Consider the following 19,894-nt stretch of genomic DNA (forward strand, 5'->3'; position numbering starts at 1 on the left):
GCTGACCCTGAGCCAGACTTTCTTCACATTGAATCTTCACAACTCCATTCACAGATGAGGCACAGGGAGAATGGGTCTGAGTTTGCAGGACATTATTACAATGGCTGGCATGCAGCACTATGCTGAGAGCTTTACTTTGCACTGCTAAGTGGTAACTACTTTAATATCCTCCATTTTCAGTGGGGGACACTGAGGCACACAGAGGTAGAGTAATTTACCCGGTCTCACATGTGGTAAATGGTAGAACAGAGATTCAGACCCATGTGTGTCTCACTCCAGAGCCCAGACAGTGGTCACTCTTACCCACTGTTACTGAACTTTGGGGTCACCACTTTCTCAGTGGGACATAGAGCCTGGCACTTATGGGTTCCCCCAATAAATCTTCAAATGAATGAAGATAAAAGATACCTGATATTTATTGAGCACGCACTCTGTGGGGGCACAAACTCTAATGATTTTCTATGTGTGGCCTAATGAATTTGAATAACAAACCAATGAGTTAGGTCCTCCTGTTGACCCATTTTACAGATAAGAAACCCAAGTCACCAGGAGGTTGACTTGCTCAAGACGATAGAACAGGGAAGTGACACAGCTTACATTTAAACTGAGGCGGTCAGACCCTGTGAAGAACTCTTTCCTGTTCTTACGCCCCTCCATGCTGTCTCCGTTAGGATCCTGTTTGAAACTTTGGTGCCCGTGGTTACATGAAACATCATTAAACACTTCTTTTTACATCATATTTTAATTTCAGCATGACAGTGATCATTCTCATGGAGGAGTCTTCCTACATGTCCTTTTCTCTGACTATGAGAGGCTGGAGGGTAGAGTTTTATCCTAATCACTGCCCTCGTCTTTGAGGAAAACAGCTAACAAATTTACAAGGTCTGTTTATGAGACCGATATGAAGTTTACACCAGGGAGATGGAAATGACATAGTAAAGTGGTTTTCACAAGGCCTTGGGTGTGATGCTTGCAAAAACAGAACCACGCCTTTCTCCTTTGAGCGGTGGCTATATTGCTTTGATAGTAGGGGGTAAAGCCAATATGGATCGTTAAATGCAATAAAACGGATCTGTAAAAAGAAGCACGGCTAGCTCTGAACTTGCATCTGCCGATTCAAGTTAGAAGCCACTGGCCACTGGAATCCAAGGTCTGCAGATACACAGATGCTCGCTGGCCTCCTGATTTCATCCGTCAGATACAGGTCATTTTACACCATCTCCCTCACGGGAGATCAGCTGAGTATGTAGACGCGCCGTGCTTAGAATAGTGGCCGTCCTGGAGGGAGCGCAGGACCACTGTTGACATGACCATGGCCAGAGTGCCCCAAACTCCTGCACGTTACTTCCACTCCTCTGGGCTCTCATCAGATGGCGAGGTGAGCAACGGAGCCCGGAAAGACCATGGCTGCTCTTCCGGATGCTGCAGCACGGTGGTCCTAGGGGAAGAGACCTTTTTCCAACCCTTTTGGGGTAGGGCTGGGGTAGCTGAGCCACCATGCAGTCCCCTCTGAGTGTCCAGAGGCCAGGTCGTCACGTGCGTCCGTGACACCTCCTACTCCTGACCTGGTGACAGCTCCAAGTGGGACCATGGTCAGTCTTTCCAGCACTTCAGTGGAGATTAGAAAAAAGCTCCCTTTCCTCTGAGCCCACCCACCCGCTCCCCTCCGTGTCTGGACACCTTGTTCACAGCTTAGTCTGCACAACCCTAAGCAGGGATCTAGGAGAGAGACAGGATATGAGGGAGGAGGACAGGGGGATAGGGAGGGGAGAAGAAATTTTGCATTTTCACATGTTCTGATTTTCTGTGAGGTCCGTAACTTTGATCTTTCTTGTCTCCTTCCCCTAGATGGGAGGTTCCGTGTTTTCACTTGAAGTGGTCCCACCTTGTCTCCTACAATACAGAACCCACAGAGGACAGGAAAGCTTGGGTAGAGCCACCTTGGTTCTTCGCAGACACTCCATGACCTTTCTGGGCCTCACGTTTTACATTCTCCAAAAAAACAGAGGATACTTTACCCCTGACATCATGTCGCTCCTACCGAGAATGGTGCCGTGTACATTTTATACTGAAAATGCTTCTCACTAAATATGTGTGTATGTATGTGAAAAACACAAAAGGCATATTGTATTTACATTTAACATGTGGAAATTCTAAAGGAAACTCAACCAGATTTGTATTTAGCTTAGCTAAGCATAGAAGACCACAGAGCAGAAAATGTTGAATTTTGGTTTAAGAGTAGAAAGGACCATGAAATGGTAGCAGATGTGCCCAGTGAGGGGATGCAACTGTCTACAAACAAGTGAAGAGGTCACTCTGGTGGCCTGCTGGCAAGTCTGCTGCCTTCCAGCTGCTGTGCTGAGGTCTGGGTGTATAGGGAGCGAAAGGCACCATTCATGCTCTCGTGGAGTTCAGAGCCTGGTGAGAAAATACAGGCAAGAAAAGTAACTATGTGATTGCACATCAAGAAAATGCTGTGAATTCTACTTGGTGACATCTTGTTGTGTGAATTAACATCACTAAACTCCTGTGTGGAAGTGAACAACAGGCCGATGGTTGGACCATAAGGGCTGGTGTGGGTTCTTCCAGATGAGCATAAAGAATAACAGAAGGGCAAGGATGGTTGGAGGTATTTGGAAGAATGTCTCCCAGGAGTGAATAGTGATGGGCTGCAGAATATAATTGGCCATATTTAACTGGCTTTAAACCTGAAGCCATTCCTTGCTTCAGAGGCATGAAAGATAGGACTAGAGAAGACACATTCCAAAGAACTTAGGAGTCCTCGAAAGGAGGGAGATTTAGCGATAGAAATACCTTCTTTCCAAGTACTCGACACTGGACTTTCCTATAACAGGTTGAATTGCCTCTTTAAATTATCACCTTTAAGATGATGTAAAAATGTCCATGTTAATAAGTTGCTGAGTGGTTCAGATACGCCATAGTTTAATGGACATTTGGATGTGATCACTTAAAATGGGACTTCGGCGTGATGACATCAAGGCTCCCAAAAAGAAATGAACAAAACATTGTCAATTAAGGTAGTTTTTTTTTTTTTTAACCTGAGAAGAAAGCATTTTATAATTTTAGGACTAATACTACCTTTAGAAAAACTAAGAACATACGTGACTTTTTACCTCTCTTTAGGACTTGTCATCCATTTTATTATTCAGAGGCTATCACCAGGAATATTCTCCATTTAGAAAAAAAAAAAAAGTAAGGGATTTTAAAATGCGAGATACTTAAGTTAGACATAACAGGAAAACTACCTAGGCTGTAAGTTCAGTTGTTCAAGTGACTCAGAATGTAGTAAGTCAGAGGTGGTGAGGAATCTTCCAGTTACAGAAATACCAAACCTGAGGAATTAACATCAGGATGCATTTAGAAATTACTGTGGACAAACTCTAGTGTGGTCCATGCTAGAAATCAAATGTCCTCCTACAGATTTAAGTTTTTACATCATAGGAACTGAGATCTCCAGATCTCCAGAAGGGTAATCTATTTATACATGACCTCACAGAGGAAAGTGAGTACTTCCCACAGAAATACATTAATTTAAACACCATTTATTTATGAAGACTCCTCTTCCTTCTTATTAAACATAATGTCTACATGTTAGATAAGTTAACCTTCCCTTTATCCAGCCCCAGAGCAGACTATACATTTGAACTAAATGAAAACACACAAGAAGTTTCCTCAATGAAAAAAAAAAAATGTTTTTTTGCTTCAACCCAAATCAGACCTTAAAACCTTTTACTTTTTGGTATTGTAGTTTGTTATTGTCTGTTGGTTCCAGTGGGATCTAAGTTTTAATTAGTTCGACAACATAGGTGTGATATTTTACAGAATGAAATTCCTGCCCCTGTATTTAATTAAATGAACCCTATAAAAGTTGTGTTTTAGCCAGCGGCATAATTGAGAGTAGGCTGGATTTAAAATTGCATTAGCGCTTTCCACTGGGGTGGCAGGCACACGCGGTGAAAAGAGAGGTGACTGCGGTACCTCGAACCTCAGAAACCAGATGTCTTCCTAAAAATAGATACATATTTTCTAACTTAGAGACAGCATGGTATGTCTTTTCCAAATATTACATATTCAGGTATCCTGAATATCCGACCATTGGGTCGGAGGGCACCCTTCAAGCTTTCTGGGAGCGTCTTTTGGAAGGCAACACTAAAGGTGCAGGACAGGACTTGCACTGATGGCATTTCTAGGTACACAGCAGTGGTCTGGCTTATCTCTGGTCTATGGGCCCAGTTTGTGTGCCAGCATGTGTAGTCTTTGAGAGCAAATAGGCCACCTCAGCAGGTCACATCCTTTACCAGGTGTCTTGGGAAAATGCCGTCCACGACACATTCCTTCTGGCCGATTCTTGAGTGGCTCACACATGCAGGGGCCTCATTTTTAATGCTCCTGAGTAGCATCCTGTCTAAATAACCCCAGCAAATACTTTCTCGGGGATCGAATGACTACAAGGTGGACTGAGGGGTTCAAAGCCCACTGTCCGTGAGATCTGCCCCCAAGTAGAAAATCTGCCCCACCCCACCCCAGTCTTGCATCACCTCTCAGGGCTGTGGAAAAGACCGTCACAGGTGCCTCATACAGAGAGCAGCAAGCACGTTAGCCGGGCCACGCAGGGATCATTCCATGCCCACGGCATAATTGTCTTGTCTCAAGAGACCTTACGCTAAAGGACCTCTCGAGGGTTCCTTAGTGTCATGTCATGTTTGTGGCCGCGATGTTTGCCATGAGACAGACTGATTGGATTTTCACCATAATTGCACCTAAGTCCCGAGGGACCGGCCGGAGCCTTAGGTGAATAACTTAAGCCTTTAATTTATAATAAAGATAAAGTTTGCAATCAGCATTTCTGGTTCCAAAACATTCCATTTACTTGCTTTTAGAGCTGCATAAACTGTTTTAAAAGCAATCTGCTCAATTGGGCGAGTTAATGATATTTAACGTGCCCGGGCCAAACGTCACCGGATGAGCACTGCGGCGCACTCCCTCTGTAATTGCAGCCATCATCACGGCCGCGCCGTGTAATGTAGCTGTAATGCTAATCCCGGGAATAAAAGCTGTCATTCTCGGGTGGCTGACAGCGCACCGGCGTCAACCCCTCGCGAAGGCTCTCAGGGATGTGATTCCAAGATGACAGTGTAATAAGTGTTATGTGCACAAGGTAATTCAAAACAAATTTGGCTGCAAAAATGGATCGTCTAGGATGGTAAACTCCCACATTGTCTCCTTGTCCTTTAAGAGAATGTAATGATCCCTAAAATACCCTGTCAAGAAGCTTGTGTGGGTCAAGTCTTGCAAAATTTATCTCTTACCACCCCCTCAAACCCTCGCTGGAGAATCTCAGCTTGAGGACTCTACAGTATTAACGTGCATGTTGGTAGTCCAGGAACAGGAGATGGGCAGGGAGCTCCTGGGTACACATATGTTTCTTAAGACTACCTAATTAGGCTGCATTTTGCTTCTTTGATTTATAGATTATTTTCTCCTGGGAAAATGTGACTGTTCTGGTATAGGATCTCCATTAGCCCTGGTATCTTAGTAAATTTCTTATTATTTGCATGTTAGTCACTCTAAGTAGATTATCTTGTTAAACTTCATAATAACCTTAATAGCACAACACTGTAATTACATTATTTTGTGGACGGGGTAAGTGAGACTCGGAATAGTCAAGCTGTTCAAAGCCCACAGGCAGGATTCCAGCCCTGCTCTTCTTTCACCCTTATAGACCTGTGCTTTCCATCCCTGAGCTGTAACTTAAAGAAGGAGGAGCTCACCTAGATTGTGCCCAGGTTTCAACAGAACTGTGTTTGATTCACATACACGCATGACACGGGGCTTCTGAAGTTGCTCTCATGGGCACAGGTGTCAGAAATGCCTTTCTGGGGAACCCAGCATGGTGGTGACCTTCTGGAGTGGGACCAGAGGCCATTTCGTGGTCACCCCAACATTCCAGGCCCTCCTTGGGTTTGCTGCCCTCTTTCTTCACTCCAGGTAATAGAGATGCGATGGGTGTCGTTGCATCAACACCTTCGAATAATACCAACAATGGGACGGATTCAGAAAAGCCTTCTTGTGTTTTGGAATTCTGTGCATAGAGACACAGGGCGGCTCTTTGCCCCCATGAATCCTCTTAGCTTAGACTGATTCAGGTGGGTCCATTGCGTTTCTTTTTCTAGGTACCATTTAAATATCTGCTCCGTCTTGTAGCATTGATTTATAAAATCTACCTAAGTAATAGGTAGTAACATTCCTGCCTAATTTTACAGTACATCTCTGTGATAGTCATACCTACTGGGATGTTTTGGGCTGCAAGCAGTGAAGATTGAAGTTAAAATGGTCGATGTATGAGGAATTCAGTAATAAATATGAGAAGAAATTTGGGGTTCGGAGGTTCTAAGCTTGGTTAGTTCGTTTGCTGAGTGCAACCATCAGAGACCCCAGCTGCTTAGTTTTTCTGTTCCGAATCCCTCAGTATGTTGTTAATTTGGCCCCAGAAACTGGTTCTCAACATGATCCCAACATATTCCCAGGGGTCCAGACACCACATGCAGATGATTTGCCCAGAGGCAGCAGGGGGCCATCCCTACCTGTTTTAAAAACAAACAAAACTTCAAAAGCTCCCTAGCAGATTCCTCATGGTCTCCTACCAGCCAGAAGTGTGTTGCATGCCTATGCCTAAATCCATCAGTAAGGGAACAAGAGCACCGTAATAAGCCAAAGTTAATCAAACCCACACCGCAGGCTCCCCGGGAGGGAAAGCTCTCTGATGTGATAGAAGGAAAAAAAAATTGCATCTTCCTGAGCTGAGAGGAAGGTGAGGCAAGGGGACCTGTCTGTCGACCAGGTACCTACCACTGTCTGGTGTTGCGTCTAGAAGACCTGATTGTACATGTAAAAAGTTGACTCCTAGGATGGGTTCTTCTTTAGATGCAACTAGAAGGATCCTGAAAGAAAATCTCATGTTCACTCCCTTTTGGCAAAAGCCCTGGTATTTATGTATGAATAGAGAAACCACAGGTTACAAGAACTTGCAGGATGCTTTCAAAAAAGTCTTCATTTCTGAGGGCGCCCGGGTGACCCAGTCAATCATCTGTCTTCTGCTCACGTCATAATCTCCAGGTGCTGGGGTGGAGCCCTGAGTCGAGTGGGGCTCCCTGCTCAGGAGAGCGTCTGCTTCGCCCTCAGCACCTTCCTCTGCCCATGCGCACTCTTTCTCTTTCTCAAATACATAAAAACTTAGGGGGAAAAAAAGTCTTCACGTGATGGTTGGGAGTAATACTGCCTCTGGTACAAGCCATCCCTGGTGACTACCGAGGGCAGGAGACAGCTGGGCTAGCTGGCAGTGGCCACGCCCACATCTCCTACGCGTGCTATCTGTGGCGTTAATTTAACCCAGGGACGGTCTGACTCTCACACTGCACATTCCTGTAGTATTTGACCCTTGGCATCAGGCAGTAATGGAAAATAGGGCTCAGAGAGTTCTGCCGCAGCATGAATCTCACAGATCTCCAAGTCGCTGTTCAACCACGCCCCCTCCCCTTCCCTCCCAACCCAGGCCCCCAGCACTCTGGGCTCTGAGCAAGGAGGGGGCCAAGGTAGTCTGCTGGTTTGGAAACTAGAAAGAATTCCTTTGTGTCTGTTTGTCCTCTTCTCGAAGGAGAAGGGGGAAGACAGTTGTGAGGTTCAACCCTGGTGTCCCCAGGCCTCTTGGGCAGAGGATGGAAGAATTCGGTGTTTTCAGCTGTTCTCCTACTTCCTGGCACACTCGAGTCATTTCCTAGCCCAGAGTTCTTGTTCTACCCAAGTCCCTCGTGTTGCAAGTAAATTACTTAAGTAGATCGACTCCAGATCATTAATAATCTCCGCCGGCGTGATGCACTTGGGCTTCATTACAAGGAAGGAGTCTCACATCTATTCTTCAACCCAGCAGTTGTTTACAAGATCCGCGGTCCTGAGAGTTCTTGTCCCTGCAGGGCCGGAGCGGAGGGGCTTAGCAAAAATAGAAAAACGGCTGCCTGATCAATACTTGTGTTTTGCTCGGACAAAGAGAAACTGACATGCTCTCTGCCTCAGAGTTGGGACCTAATTGTTATTGTGCTTTGAAGTACAAGATACTGCGGGGTTAAGGGGAGGAAGCGTATGCCGGACAGGAAAGGTTCAGTGTTCATTTTGACATTTGTAAATAAATACTAAAAACATGCCTACTGAAACAGGGGAGCATCAGTCTAAGAGATTTAGGCTCAGGAACCCCTATGTGAAGTGACAGGAGCTTGTGAGTGTTGCTCTCCGGAGACTTGAGAAGCTCAGGAAGTTTTGCAGAGGTACAGCCCACAGAGTATGGTTTCTGTACGATTACTTTGTATCAAGCAAACCGACCGCCTGGGGAATAATACTGAACTATGAGCCGGGGACCATTTCTGCGGTGTAGTCGCTAGACGTTACCAAACTCCCAGAACATAACATCCTAGTCCTTCTCTGTGGGGGACGGGAGGAGGACAAGGTAAATTCATGAGTTGGACTAAGAGGTTGCTTGGAATGACTTCCTTTTCTAGAAGTAAGGTTCTGGCTTCTGTTTCCTCTTGTGTAAGCTGTGCTAAAGATAGCCACGTTGAATTAGCGGATTGGATGCTGCATCCAGGATTCTTGCCAATGGTACAAAGTTGTGACCCACCGCTAACGAGCTGTGTGGGCTCATGTGGTGAATGGGCAGCTGTTAGGGGAGGGAGATGAGCATAACGTTGGCTCTGCCAGCTTCCCGGACTGTGTTGAGGGAAGTGTTAAGTGGTAGCTTGGGGTCAGTCCTGCGGTGGACTGTGGACACTCTGTAAGTAAAGGCACGGGGGACGCGGTGGTGGCTCAGGCTGTACACAGTGGGAAACAGGACCGTATGAAGCTAGTGTTGGTTCCCCATGTTGGCCAGAATGCCAGCTGTCCGTGCACCAGGTTGACACCTGCCATGTCCATCTATCGCCCGGATTATCATTTACTTAATATATTAGATTGACTTTGAAAAAAAGAAAAAAAAGCAAAGCAATTTATTTAAAAAGGAAACTTCACATCACTTCCATAAAAGCAAAGCTAATGTCACCTGACATAATAAACCCCATTAAAGCATAACAATGTAATTAATTTCTAGTTAGCTATTATTGGCTGATAAAGGCTCTGAGCCCGGAGGCTGCTCTTTTCTCTCACAGGCAAGATTAGCAGGTGATGATACCGTGTGAAAGACATTCCGGGAGGAAGCCAAGACTTCCCCACTGTGAGGTTTATCATTTGATGCCAGATCTGTATCCCTCGAAACTCACTCCCATCTTACCAGGCATTCCTTAGGAAAGAAACCTAAAACAGGGAGAGTTGGAATTCTCTGACACCATCAGGTTCTTCATTTTAGCTTGCTTCCCCGGGGGGCGCAGTCTTTCCAGCTTCTGCTTGACTATAATCCTCTCTCGCCCTAAATATGTTTTTCCGCAGGTCAACGGTAAAGACTTATCCAGAGCGACCCATGACCAGGCTGTGGAAGCTTTCAAGACCGCCAAGGAGCCCATTGTGGTACAGGTGTTGAGGAGAACGCCTCGGACCAAAATGTTCACGCCTCCGTCAGAGTCGCAGCTGGTAGACACGGGAACCCAGACGGACATCACCTTTGAGCACATCATGGCGCTCACCAAGATGTCCTCTCCCACGCCACCTGTGCTGGATCCTTATCTCCTGCCAGAGGAGTAAGTCACATGGTCCTGTGGCACTAATCCGTTAAGCTCAGTAAAGAAGTGCAGTGACGTTGTTTTCTTCCCTTCCATGGGGTGGAAAACATGAGCGGGTCTTACAATTTTCCTCCAAGTTGCTCATGTTTAACTTTATTGTTTATAGAGGTAATCAATTGAGTCCTGCTCAAAACCGCCCTGACATATTAATTACTTTATTATAGCCCTGGAGCGGAGTTATTCAAATTATATTCTAAAAACGAAATTACTTACAAATGTCGTAAAAGTTATTTCAGACTAAAATTTAATCACCGCAAATGGCAATGTGAAGGTTTTGTGTTCTAACTAGAGGGAATGCTGATGGTTCTCTTAAACAGACAACAAAGTGAGTCGGGAGTGTAAAGAGAGCCCTGAAGGGTGTGTGTTCTGCTTTCTTGGGTCTCGTTTCAAACCTGGATCCGTGTTAATAAGCCCACACGTGCCTCATATAAATACCACATTTACCGATTAAGTAACAGCTGCGATCCGGCATCCTGAATGAATTACTTTACACATGACTCTCCTCTTACCTTACTTCCTGCCAGAGAGAGAGAGAGAGAGGAGCTCGGAGCCTTCAAATCAGATGAAACTGATGTTTGAACTGATAACTAGCTAGGCAGCTGGGACAATTTACTTTATCCCCATTTTAATATAAGAAAAGTGGTGATAGCACCCAGTGTGTGGGAGTTGGACTAGAGGAAGTAATGTGTGGGAAGTTCTCAGCATGGCATATGGTAAGCACTCAGGAGGGAGTAGAATCGTTCATTGAGTTAGTGAGATGAAACATCTAGGGAAAAAATGAAGAGCGAGAAATTTTCTGAGAGAGACCACTTCTGAGAAGATATCTGCTTTATCGTAGAGCTCATAGTGTGTGATTTTGCCTGTGTGAGGACAGGATGTCCACTTCCCCACCTGAGTCTCTCTAGGTGATGGGAGAGTCACTCCTGGGTCTCCCTGTCTTGCTCCTGCTTCTGATCATTGACGTGATGCTTTATTTCCAAGGGCATCTTTTTTTTTTTTTTTTCTTTTTTTAGTACCTAGTTTACTGGTTTATTGTGAAAGGATGTAACTCAGGAATAACCAGATGGAGGGGTTTCGTAGGGCAGGGTTTAGGGACAGGGTGTGGACCTTCTGTGCTCTCTCCATACACACTACTGGCCCTGAATCTCCATGTTCACCAGTCCCTTCCTCTTGGGTTGTTCTTATGGAGGCATTACTTAGCCATGACTGATTAAATCACTGGCCGTGGAGCTTGAACTCCATCTCGAGCCCCTCCCCCTTACCCAGAGTTTGGGGTGGAGGAGGATTGAAAATTCCAACCCTTTGTTTGTTTGTTTGTTTTTAATTTTTTATTTTTTCAGCGTAACAGTATTCATTATTTTTGCACCACACCCAGTGCTCCATGCAAACCGTGCCCTCTCCAATACCCACCACCTGGTTCCCCCAACCTCCTACCCCCCGCCCCTTCAAACCCCTCAGATTGTTTTTCAGCGTCCATAGTCTCTCATGGTTCACCTCCCCTTCCAATTTCCCCCAACTCTCTTCTCCTCTCCATCTCCCCTTGTCCTCCATGCTATTTGTTATGCTCCACCAATAAGTGAAACCATATGATAATTGACTTTCCCTGCTTGACTTATTTCACTCAGCATCATCTCTTCCAGTCCCGTCCATGTTGCTACAAAAGTTGGGTATTTATCCTTTCTGATGGAGGCATAATACTGCATAGCGTATATGGACCACATCTTCCTTATCCATTCCAAGGGCATCTTATCCCTCCCAGGGCGAACGTCTGGGTGCTACATGTTGGGTTTCAGATAGTAACTCAGTAGCTGGAATGAGTCCACATTCCCTGTGGTTCCTCCAGATTCCGGACGGAGGCTTGCCTTTCATCCCATGGTGTTCCCGCTGACTGTCACAGGAGCCCAGGGCTAATTCCCCAGGCCTGACAGAGTAATTTCAGCTGCAGCTGACAGTGGGGACGGGGGATGAGGGGTTCCCCTCTCTGGCATCCGTGCTCAGCGTGCACAGGAGTGTGCACAGACGACAGCCCCTCCCGTGTGGTGGGGAAGTGCACAGGCACCCCTTCTCCTCAGCTGAAGTTGGCAGTTCCTGAAAGGCAGGTCTGTCGAACCTCAATGCCCAGCGCTTAGCCACACGACTCTTCTGTGGCCCCCCCATTGCTCCTGGGAAAGAATTGCCTGATTCGATTAACACAATCATTCAGCCAGTCCTTTGACTTCATAGAGCAAAACTGCCTCTCGATATTGATGAGGGCTATGTAGCCACTCCTGCCTCTCAGATGTTGAACTGTCACCGTGATGGGCCCTGTAGAAGCCAAACCCTTAATTTCCTCTTCAGTCTAGTTAACATGACATGACTTACCCCCCAGAGGCAACTTGAGAAATGTCAGTGGAGTCCAGAGGTCAGGCCTCTCCCGGTTCTGGCCCGAAGGTCAGAGCAGGGCAAGAGTGCGCATCGGGACAGAAAGGGAAGCGTTAACGTGATGCTTGAAAGCCCAGGCCTTCCGGCAGTGTCCTCAGTACTACAAGCCCCTTAAGTGCTGGCAGGATATTTACCGGATAGGTCCAGAGAACTGAAAGCCAGCCCTTGTTTGGCCATTCGTGTCTGATCTGGTATTTCAAAACTAAGTGCCCGGGAGAGAAGACCAAAGCCCATTGATGGCTGTGTTGACCTTTGAGGACAAGATGCTCTAAGCCCCCAGGCAACCGTCAGGCTGAATCCTTCCCACCATGTCTGGCCCCTCTCAGAGCTGCTCACCGAGCCTGTACCATCCCCACTGCCTCGGCTCCTGGAGGTCCCAAAGAGGCCGTGGCTTCTGGAAACAGGTTTTCACATATGTTGTCCTAGAGAGACTCAAGCTTCCGTCCTCTGAGCAGTGGTGTGTATGCATGTCACCTCCAATACAGGTGCTTTTCACATGTGCATGTAGGTGCATTTGTTCATTCATCATGTACACGTATGTGCGTACTCAGGTTTCATGTCAAACCTACCTTGTCATGGGACAATCACAGAAGTTTGGAAAGACACTGTCCTAGATGACAGCCTCATAGTTTTTGTCCCAGCCCTTTGGACTGGACTCAGCGGCCAGCACATATCAGTGTTGCCTGAAGTCCAGCCTTTTCTCCCCAAAGACAAAATCTAACAGTGAAGCAATAAGCAGGAGAGAGGAGTGTGTCCGCTGCCTAGACACTGAGTGAGACAGGAGGCCTGTTGACTCATGGGACTAGTCGGCGAGAGGATGGTCACTGGGAGCAATAGAGGCAATCCCGCTGTCCCCTGCATCTTCTCTGAGGAGGAGGGAAGTGTTCGCCAGGGGAGGTCCTGTGCTGCTGGGAAGCATGGTCGGAACAGGGGGACTTGGGCAAGACAGCGCCCTGGCCCTGAGAATAGAGGCGGCCTGACAGCAGGCCCGCAAGGTTGGGGGAGAATGAAAGCAGCAACTTTCAGCCACAAGCAGGCCATAAAGGTGTCTCTTCTGTTCTCAGGCATCCCTCGGCCCACGAGTACTGTGACCCCAGTGACTACATGGGCGGCATCCATCAGGAAATGGACAGGGAGGAGCTGGAGTTGGAGGTAAGGACGTCCTTGTCTCGATTTAGGAGTCGTTGCTGAGACTAGCAGGGTCTCTGTGAGCAAACACGTAGTTCATGGATGCTAACGAAAGAGCCACTATGGGTGGATTTCTTTCAGAAGAACCACTTTGAGTCATGCCCTTCAAAGGCATAATTCGGCTTTTCTTCCCTGCCTCTTTTTCCCCTTCTGTTCCCCTTTTAAAAGAGAACGTAACAGTCTGACCCCAAAGCAGAAATGTAGGGGTTTTCTTTAAATTAAAATCTCTTGACAAAGATAGGGTAGCGAGTCCTTCTGTGGATCTGTGAACTCAGGTGCTCTCCTCTCATCAGGCTCTAAATCCCACCCGTTCTTGGAACTGCAGGGGCTCCCGACCTTTTCTCCGCTTGAAGTCATGGCCACTTTGACTCAAAGGCAAGAATAGGTGCATAATTAGAGTGGGTGCTTGCCCACACCCACACAAAAGGCCTTACCCGATGGTTTCTAACATTGAGCTTGAAAAAAATTTGGTAATCCAAAACTCTGCTTAAGTTGAGGCCATATCTGACTTGGATATGCTTCTAGGTGATGTCTGAGGTCACACCGGCCTCTAAGGGCTTTTAAAATTTATTCTTATTCAGGTATAACTTAAGATGCGGTGTTGCATTAGTTTCAGGTGTCCAACAGTGTGACTCAGCAGTCTGTGGGTTACTCAGGGCCCCTCTGAAAAGTGCACTCCGTGTCCCCGTCACCTGTTTCACACAGTCCCCGGCCCACCTCCTCTAGTGGACCTCCGTTTACAGGGTTCCAGCTCTCATTTGTCTTTTAATCAGAGAGATGGAAAATAGAGCAAAGTCACCTTTCAAGATGTGTTTATACTTTTGGGCAAACATTGGTTCCTGTATCCCACTGTGTTTTTGAAAAATAGAAGAGAGTTTTTTCAGAACTGACTTGACAGACTAGGATAACGGGGGCCCTTTTGGAAAGATTCCTGATGTCAAGGGTAGGCCCTGCGGCTCCATTGGAAGGCCAGCCAGGAAAAATCCAGTAACATTTTACTCAACCGTGGCTGCCCGCTGTGCCGTCCGGGCCATGCCACCAACACGTGTGAGGCTGACGGGTTGCTGTGAGTGGAGTAGGTTGGGGGGCAGTGACGGAGGCCAGGGGTGAGTGGAAGGTGATCGTGATCCTGGAGCTCTCCTTTACAGTTACCGAGGGGTTTTGTGCCAGAAGAGAGGACAGGGATCAGTTGGCTGCTCCCTATAGCCTGACACAGACGCATCGGTGTACTTTGCATTAAAGCCATGATGGACTCACTGTTTGGAAAATTTGAATTTTCTGCTAAATGCCTATGGTCACTGTGGAACGGTGGTCATTGTGACTCAAGATTGTGGCCGTTCCTGCACACTGTCCACTGTAGACTTTGGTATTGGCCGCCCACTAATTGATGCTGTGTGAAATGTAGCCTTGTGCCTTTCCGAAAACCAGCGATTCTGCCTATTTACGATTTCTTATCTCCCTGACTTCAGGGCTAGTTCATGGAGCAGCCAGTGCCTCCCCCAGGACACTAGTTCTTAACTAGTTAACTAACACACAGTGTGTGCAAATGGGGTTCCACATCAGCTGTGTTTGAGAAATGTCTGAGTGAACCACAGTGAACAGATTTGGGTTCCAGAGGACTTCTCAGTCATGGATATGTTCAAGGGCATGGTAAATGTCCTATGAAGGGGAACAGATACAACAGACAAAATTACCCCAGCATTTTTTTTTTTTTTTTTGATCGAACAACTTCTCTTTGGCTATCTCTTAGCATTTCCTGGGTCTAGAGTTTTCTGGAATAGGGCTTTACAAGAAGAAGGTTATTTAATAATAGTTATAGGACAACACTACATTTTGATGATCAATGTAACTGTGATAAAGTCGAAGTCTTTAAAAAGCTATAAAATATCTCAGGAGCTAGATTTTCAGAGTCTGACTGACCTCTGAACAACACAGGGGTTAGGAGGGCTGACCCCCCCCCATGCAGTCAGAAATCCACGTCTAACTTCAGACTGTCCAAAAATTTAACTAGTAGCCTACCGTTGACCAGAAGCCTTACCAATGACATAGACAGTCAGTTAACACACACTGTATCCTTATAGTCAGGTAAGCCAGAGAAAAGAAAATAAGAAAAATTACATTTTCAGTATTATATTGTATTTATCAAAAACAATCCACATGTAAGTGGACCCACATGGTTAAAACCCATGTTGTTCAAAGATTGGCTATATGGTGTAGACTTGGTAAGTCATGGACACTGTTAAGCTCGACTCCATACTAGTGATCTATTTTAGTGTCTAACGCCTCAGAGAACCTGACGGAACCTAGGGTTTCTTCCTGGAAAAATGCTTATGTCTAAAAGAGCTTGTAGATGCTTTCTGGAAGGTCACAGAATTCCCACAGTTTCTGCCCCATTTGACCCATTCTGCCCTACATTTTTTTTTCTTGTATCTGAATACCACAAGATCACTGTTTGCTTTCTGTTCTGCTTTAACCCAACTCAACTCATTGTAACTAAGGTGAATTTATTTTAAAGGCAATGCACTATGACTGCCTCAGACAGAAAATCAGCATCAACTGCCATAAACAAAAGGTTCTACACAGTATATACAGTGGACCCCAGATAGTGTTACCAAATCCTGGTGTGCATCATTGATAGTGCCCAGTGAGGCCTGGGGGGCCTGGGGCCAGTTCGCCCCAGTGTACCTCTCTTACTCAGGAGATCAGCTAGTGTTAAAGAAGTGTTCAGACTTGCCCAGACGGCAGAGTCCATCTTCCTAAAGTGGTAGCCTTCTCAGCATGAACAGCCTTGCTTTTGGTAGAAGCCACTCTAAAACAGTTCCCTAGAATCTTGCTTCTCCAATTGTGGTGCCAGGACCAGCACAGCATCCCCTGGGAGATGGCAGGAAATGCAGAGTCTTGGCCCTCAGACCTGCTGAGTCAGAATCTGCATTTTTAACAAGATCCCCTGGTGCCTCAGTGCACACTCAAGTTGGAGGGGCCCCACCTAGAGGTAAAAAAGTCCCAAGTTTCCATTTGCTGGGGTCGGGGGAGCGGCAAAGCAGCAAGGCTTTGGTTGTGCATTCCATTCTGTATAGATTTCTTTCTTTTCATGAGTAAAAAGCAGAGACAAACAACCCAAGTATTTGGAAAATCAGTTGAGTGTTTTTATTTAATTTTTTTTTTTGCAATGCAAACAAAGTAAAATTTGATAGTAAAAAGTGCCTGTTCCAAAAAGGTCTCTGCAATTTTCCCTGCAACCCCAGTTTTCTTTTCTTTTCTTTTTTGCTGAGTGTTTTACATTAGACCTTTGATGACTTTTACATTAGATTTTTGATTAGACCATGAGACTTTATGTCCATGATTATTTTCATTTCCACTTGCCCGTTTTCAATGATCATCTGTTACACAGAATACACTGGAGCTGGAAATGCAAAATCAGGAAGTCACCACCTTACTTGTCTTTAAGGAGCTCATGTCCCTCACAGTTCCTAAGCCCTTAGGATTATTAGACAGGAGCTCGCTATCTAAGAAAGCTAAAATATGGTCATGGGTGCATGCCAGGTGGGAAGGCTGCTTTCACTTCTGGACTTTTGTCCTTAGCTGAGATGTCACCAGGTTATTTTTGTTAAGCAAGCACACCTCACAAAGTGAACCTGGCGGTTTGGGATAAGAGGCCCATCCTGAGTCCTGTGGTGAGGGCGTGGAGTCTTCCGGAAGCTCAGTGTGGCCCCTTCCCAGGAGGCACTCTCCCGTAGAGAACAGTGTACCTCCAATACTTTGCCCCGTGGCAGAGGCAGGTCCTTGGACGGTAGTCTGGTCAGCTCCCAGAGGCTCAAGCGAACCTCAGTGCCAAAAACAGAGTTTGCTGAAGCAGACTGAGTTTTTAGGGAGATTGGCACGTACCTGTCGTCCATGCTTCTCACCGGGTTTCATGGAGCAGTCCGCACTCTGTCTCGGCTATGTTCCATCCTCTTCTGTCCCCTGCCCCTGACTCTGGGGTTAGATTACAAAAAGAGCAGTGGGTTTTGAGTTAGGAGGTCAGCCTCAACGCACCACTCGTCGTCCGAGTTGGACGAGATCAACATCCATACCTTTTGAAAAATAACTTGTTCTGTGGATATTATATAGGAGAAAAATATATGAGGGTGTTGGGATATTATAGAAGCGAATGCACAGAGAAAAACAGATGTTCTGTCTTTTAAAGCACACAAAATGATCGTATTTAGGTAAGTGTCAAATCCCTGTTATTGTGAAACTGTGTAAAGCTAAAAGGATTATACCCAAGTATGCCCAAGGGTTGAGCAGCCACATAATTACCCATAAATTTTCAGGTACTGAACACCTGCTCTAGATCTTCCTAGAGGCAATTAAGAAGGAAAATAGATGTTTGAAGAAGGCTTTTTCCTTAATCTAGCATGTTAATTTCCCAGTCGGTTTATCGGTAGCCCCCCCTCCCTTCCAAGCTGTGAAACTACCCTCACCTATGTTGTGTTCTGATGATGTCATTTTGGGGTGAGAAAAGAGAAGAAAAGCTACAGCTTCAACAGGGAGACTAAAATGACCTCCAAACCTGGTTTCATCAAGTAACCGAAGTAGATCACCAGGGAATTGGGATTATGCTGGAGACGATGCAGGACACCCCAGCCAATCTATCCATTTGTCTTCAGCCTTTAAGGCGCAGCTCAAGAACTCCTCCAGGAAGCCTTCCCTGGTCAGCCCTGCCCTCATGGAGTCGGCCTCCTCACCTAGTCCCAGTACAGTCGGCACTTGCCCGTTCTTTGTGCTACCGTCTGCACACCAGGACCTTCTGCCTGCTCTGCTCTCAGCCCACAGAGCACTTGCCCAGATCCTAGCGTGGCCCCACCGGGCTCCATCTTTTGTCCACAGGTCACCTCCAGAGAAGTTTTCCAGCCACTCTGTCTAGGACATCCCTACCCCAACAGTGCCATTTCCTACTTACTGACTGGCCTCCCCACCTAGAACAGAAGTTCCATGAGAGCTGGGCTCTTGTCCAGCTCATTCATGGCTCCACTCCTCATGCCTAGGATACTCTGCACATGGCAGATGCCCCGTAAACATTTGTAGAGTGGAGGAATAAATGCCTCATTACCTTATCTCCAGTGAAGGTTCTCGAAGGGAAGTGCAGCCTCTCTAGAGACAGCTCTGTGTTGCATGTAACCCGCCCCACACATAGACCCGTAGACAATGGAGATGATTTAAAGATGTTAGCACAGCAGTTCTGAACCGATAAGGTAGAGATATGCTGCAGTGACCTGTCTTCCTGGTGTGGGATAAGCCACTGAAATTAGTCTTTGGGATCCCCTCTGATTAAAGTGGCTGACGTTGAAACAGAAAGCTTGAATCACCCAGGTGGAATGGCCCCATTAATTCTCTTAATTGGGCTATCGTTTCAATTTCATCTGAAATGTCAGGCTTAGCAGTTCATTTTTATCCAAGAGTCCATCTAGACCAGTAAAGCAACAGGACACCAGTGGTGGGGGAGCTGTAATCCAGATAATGCTAATACATTATTCATACCAGTTTGATTAATGGTCTTCTTTGAAATCTTATCTCCATCATCACAGACAGATATGTATTGATAACCTCTAAGCTTTCAGTGATGTGCTCAGTTGGGTAAGACTCTGCCTTTAGCTTCAAGGCAGAATGCAATGTTGAGAATTTACAAGCCAGCCAATGAGTTTGGAGAATTGTCTGCTCAGGCCCCCAAATATACCATATCTAGTTGGGAAACTGTAGAATAGCTGAGACGTTTCAGAGAAGTGAAGTGACTTTTCCAAGGCCGCCTGGCTTGCTCATGGCCCAGCCAGGATGGTTGTTCATGTGGATTTTTTTTTTCTTTTTTCTGCCTTGGAATTGCAAGCTCCTTCATTCAGTTCTGAGGCACCTACTGTGCACACTATTTTAGGCTTTTCTTTACTTCAAAACTCGTGATTCAACTATTGCCTTAATATAATCTTGATGAGCAACCAAGGTAAAACTCAGATTTACAGACAGCTAGGATAGTAGCAGTTTTTACAGTATTGTTTTCCAAGAGCTTCTGAAAACCTTTAATGGTTCACTCTTTGCCTAACTATGAGCATGTAGGCTCTTTCTCCAGTGTTGAACCATCCCTTGGAAATTGAGTGACCAGAGCTGAGTTGTACCATATGCCTTCTAAGTGAAACTTTTCCAGTGTTTAGTATTCCTCAGAAGATCCAAGAAACACAAGGAGACGTTCTAGGCCAAGCTACCCTTTCTAATATCAATGTCAAGAACATACCTGGAGTAAACCTTTCCTTTCCCTACCAATTAGAAATGTAATCCCAGCACAAGTCTATCCTGTACCACTCATCATTTTTAAAACCAGACCACTTCTAAGATAGAAAGTTATTTCCAGAGGACTACTCCCTAAACTAGAATTACAGTCCCATTCTTGAATCTGTTCTATAAGTCATGTCCTAACGTTTGCTTCACAGCCAACTGGAATTGTGGGTGGAAAAGAAAGCTTTTAACATACTCAGGGC

General features: G+C 46.0%; 1 protein-coding gene across 2 annotated transcripts in view; it reads left to right on the forward strand.

Annotated features, from left to right (window-relative positions):
* The window catches only part of PDZRN3 (PDZ domain containing ring finger 3), a 238,229-nt gene that overhangs the window by 207,155 nt on the left and 11,180 nt on the right, over positions 1-19,894 (forward strand). For both annotated transcript variants that reach the window (XM_082697047.1, XM_082697048.1), the window contains 2 exons: positions 9,490-9,737; positions 13,265-13,352. In XM_082697047.1, coding sequence (XP_082553173.1) covers positions 9,490-9,737; positions 13,265-13,352 — 336 coding nt within the window. The remainder of the gene's footprint in view (positions 1-9,489; positions 9,738-13,264; positions 13,353-19,894) is intronic.

The sequence above is a fragment of the Mustela nivalis genome (genome assembly GCF_964662115.1).
Source record: "Mustela nivalis genome assembly, chromosome: 1".
Taxonomy (NCBI): domain Eukaryota; kingdom Metazoa; phylum Chordata; class Mammalia; order Carnivora; family Mustelidae; genus Mustela; species Mustela nivalis.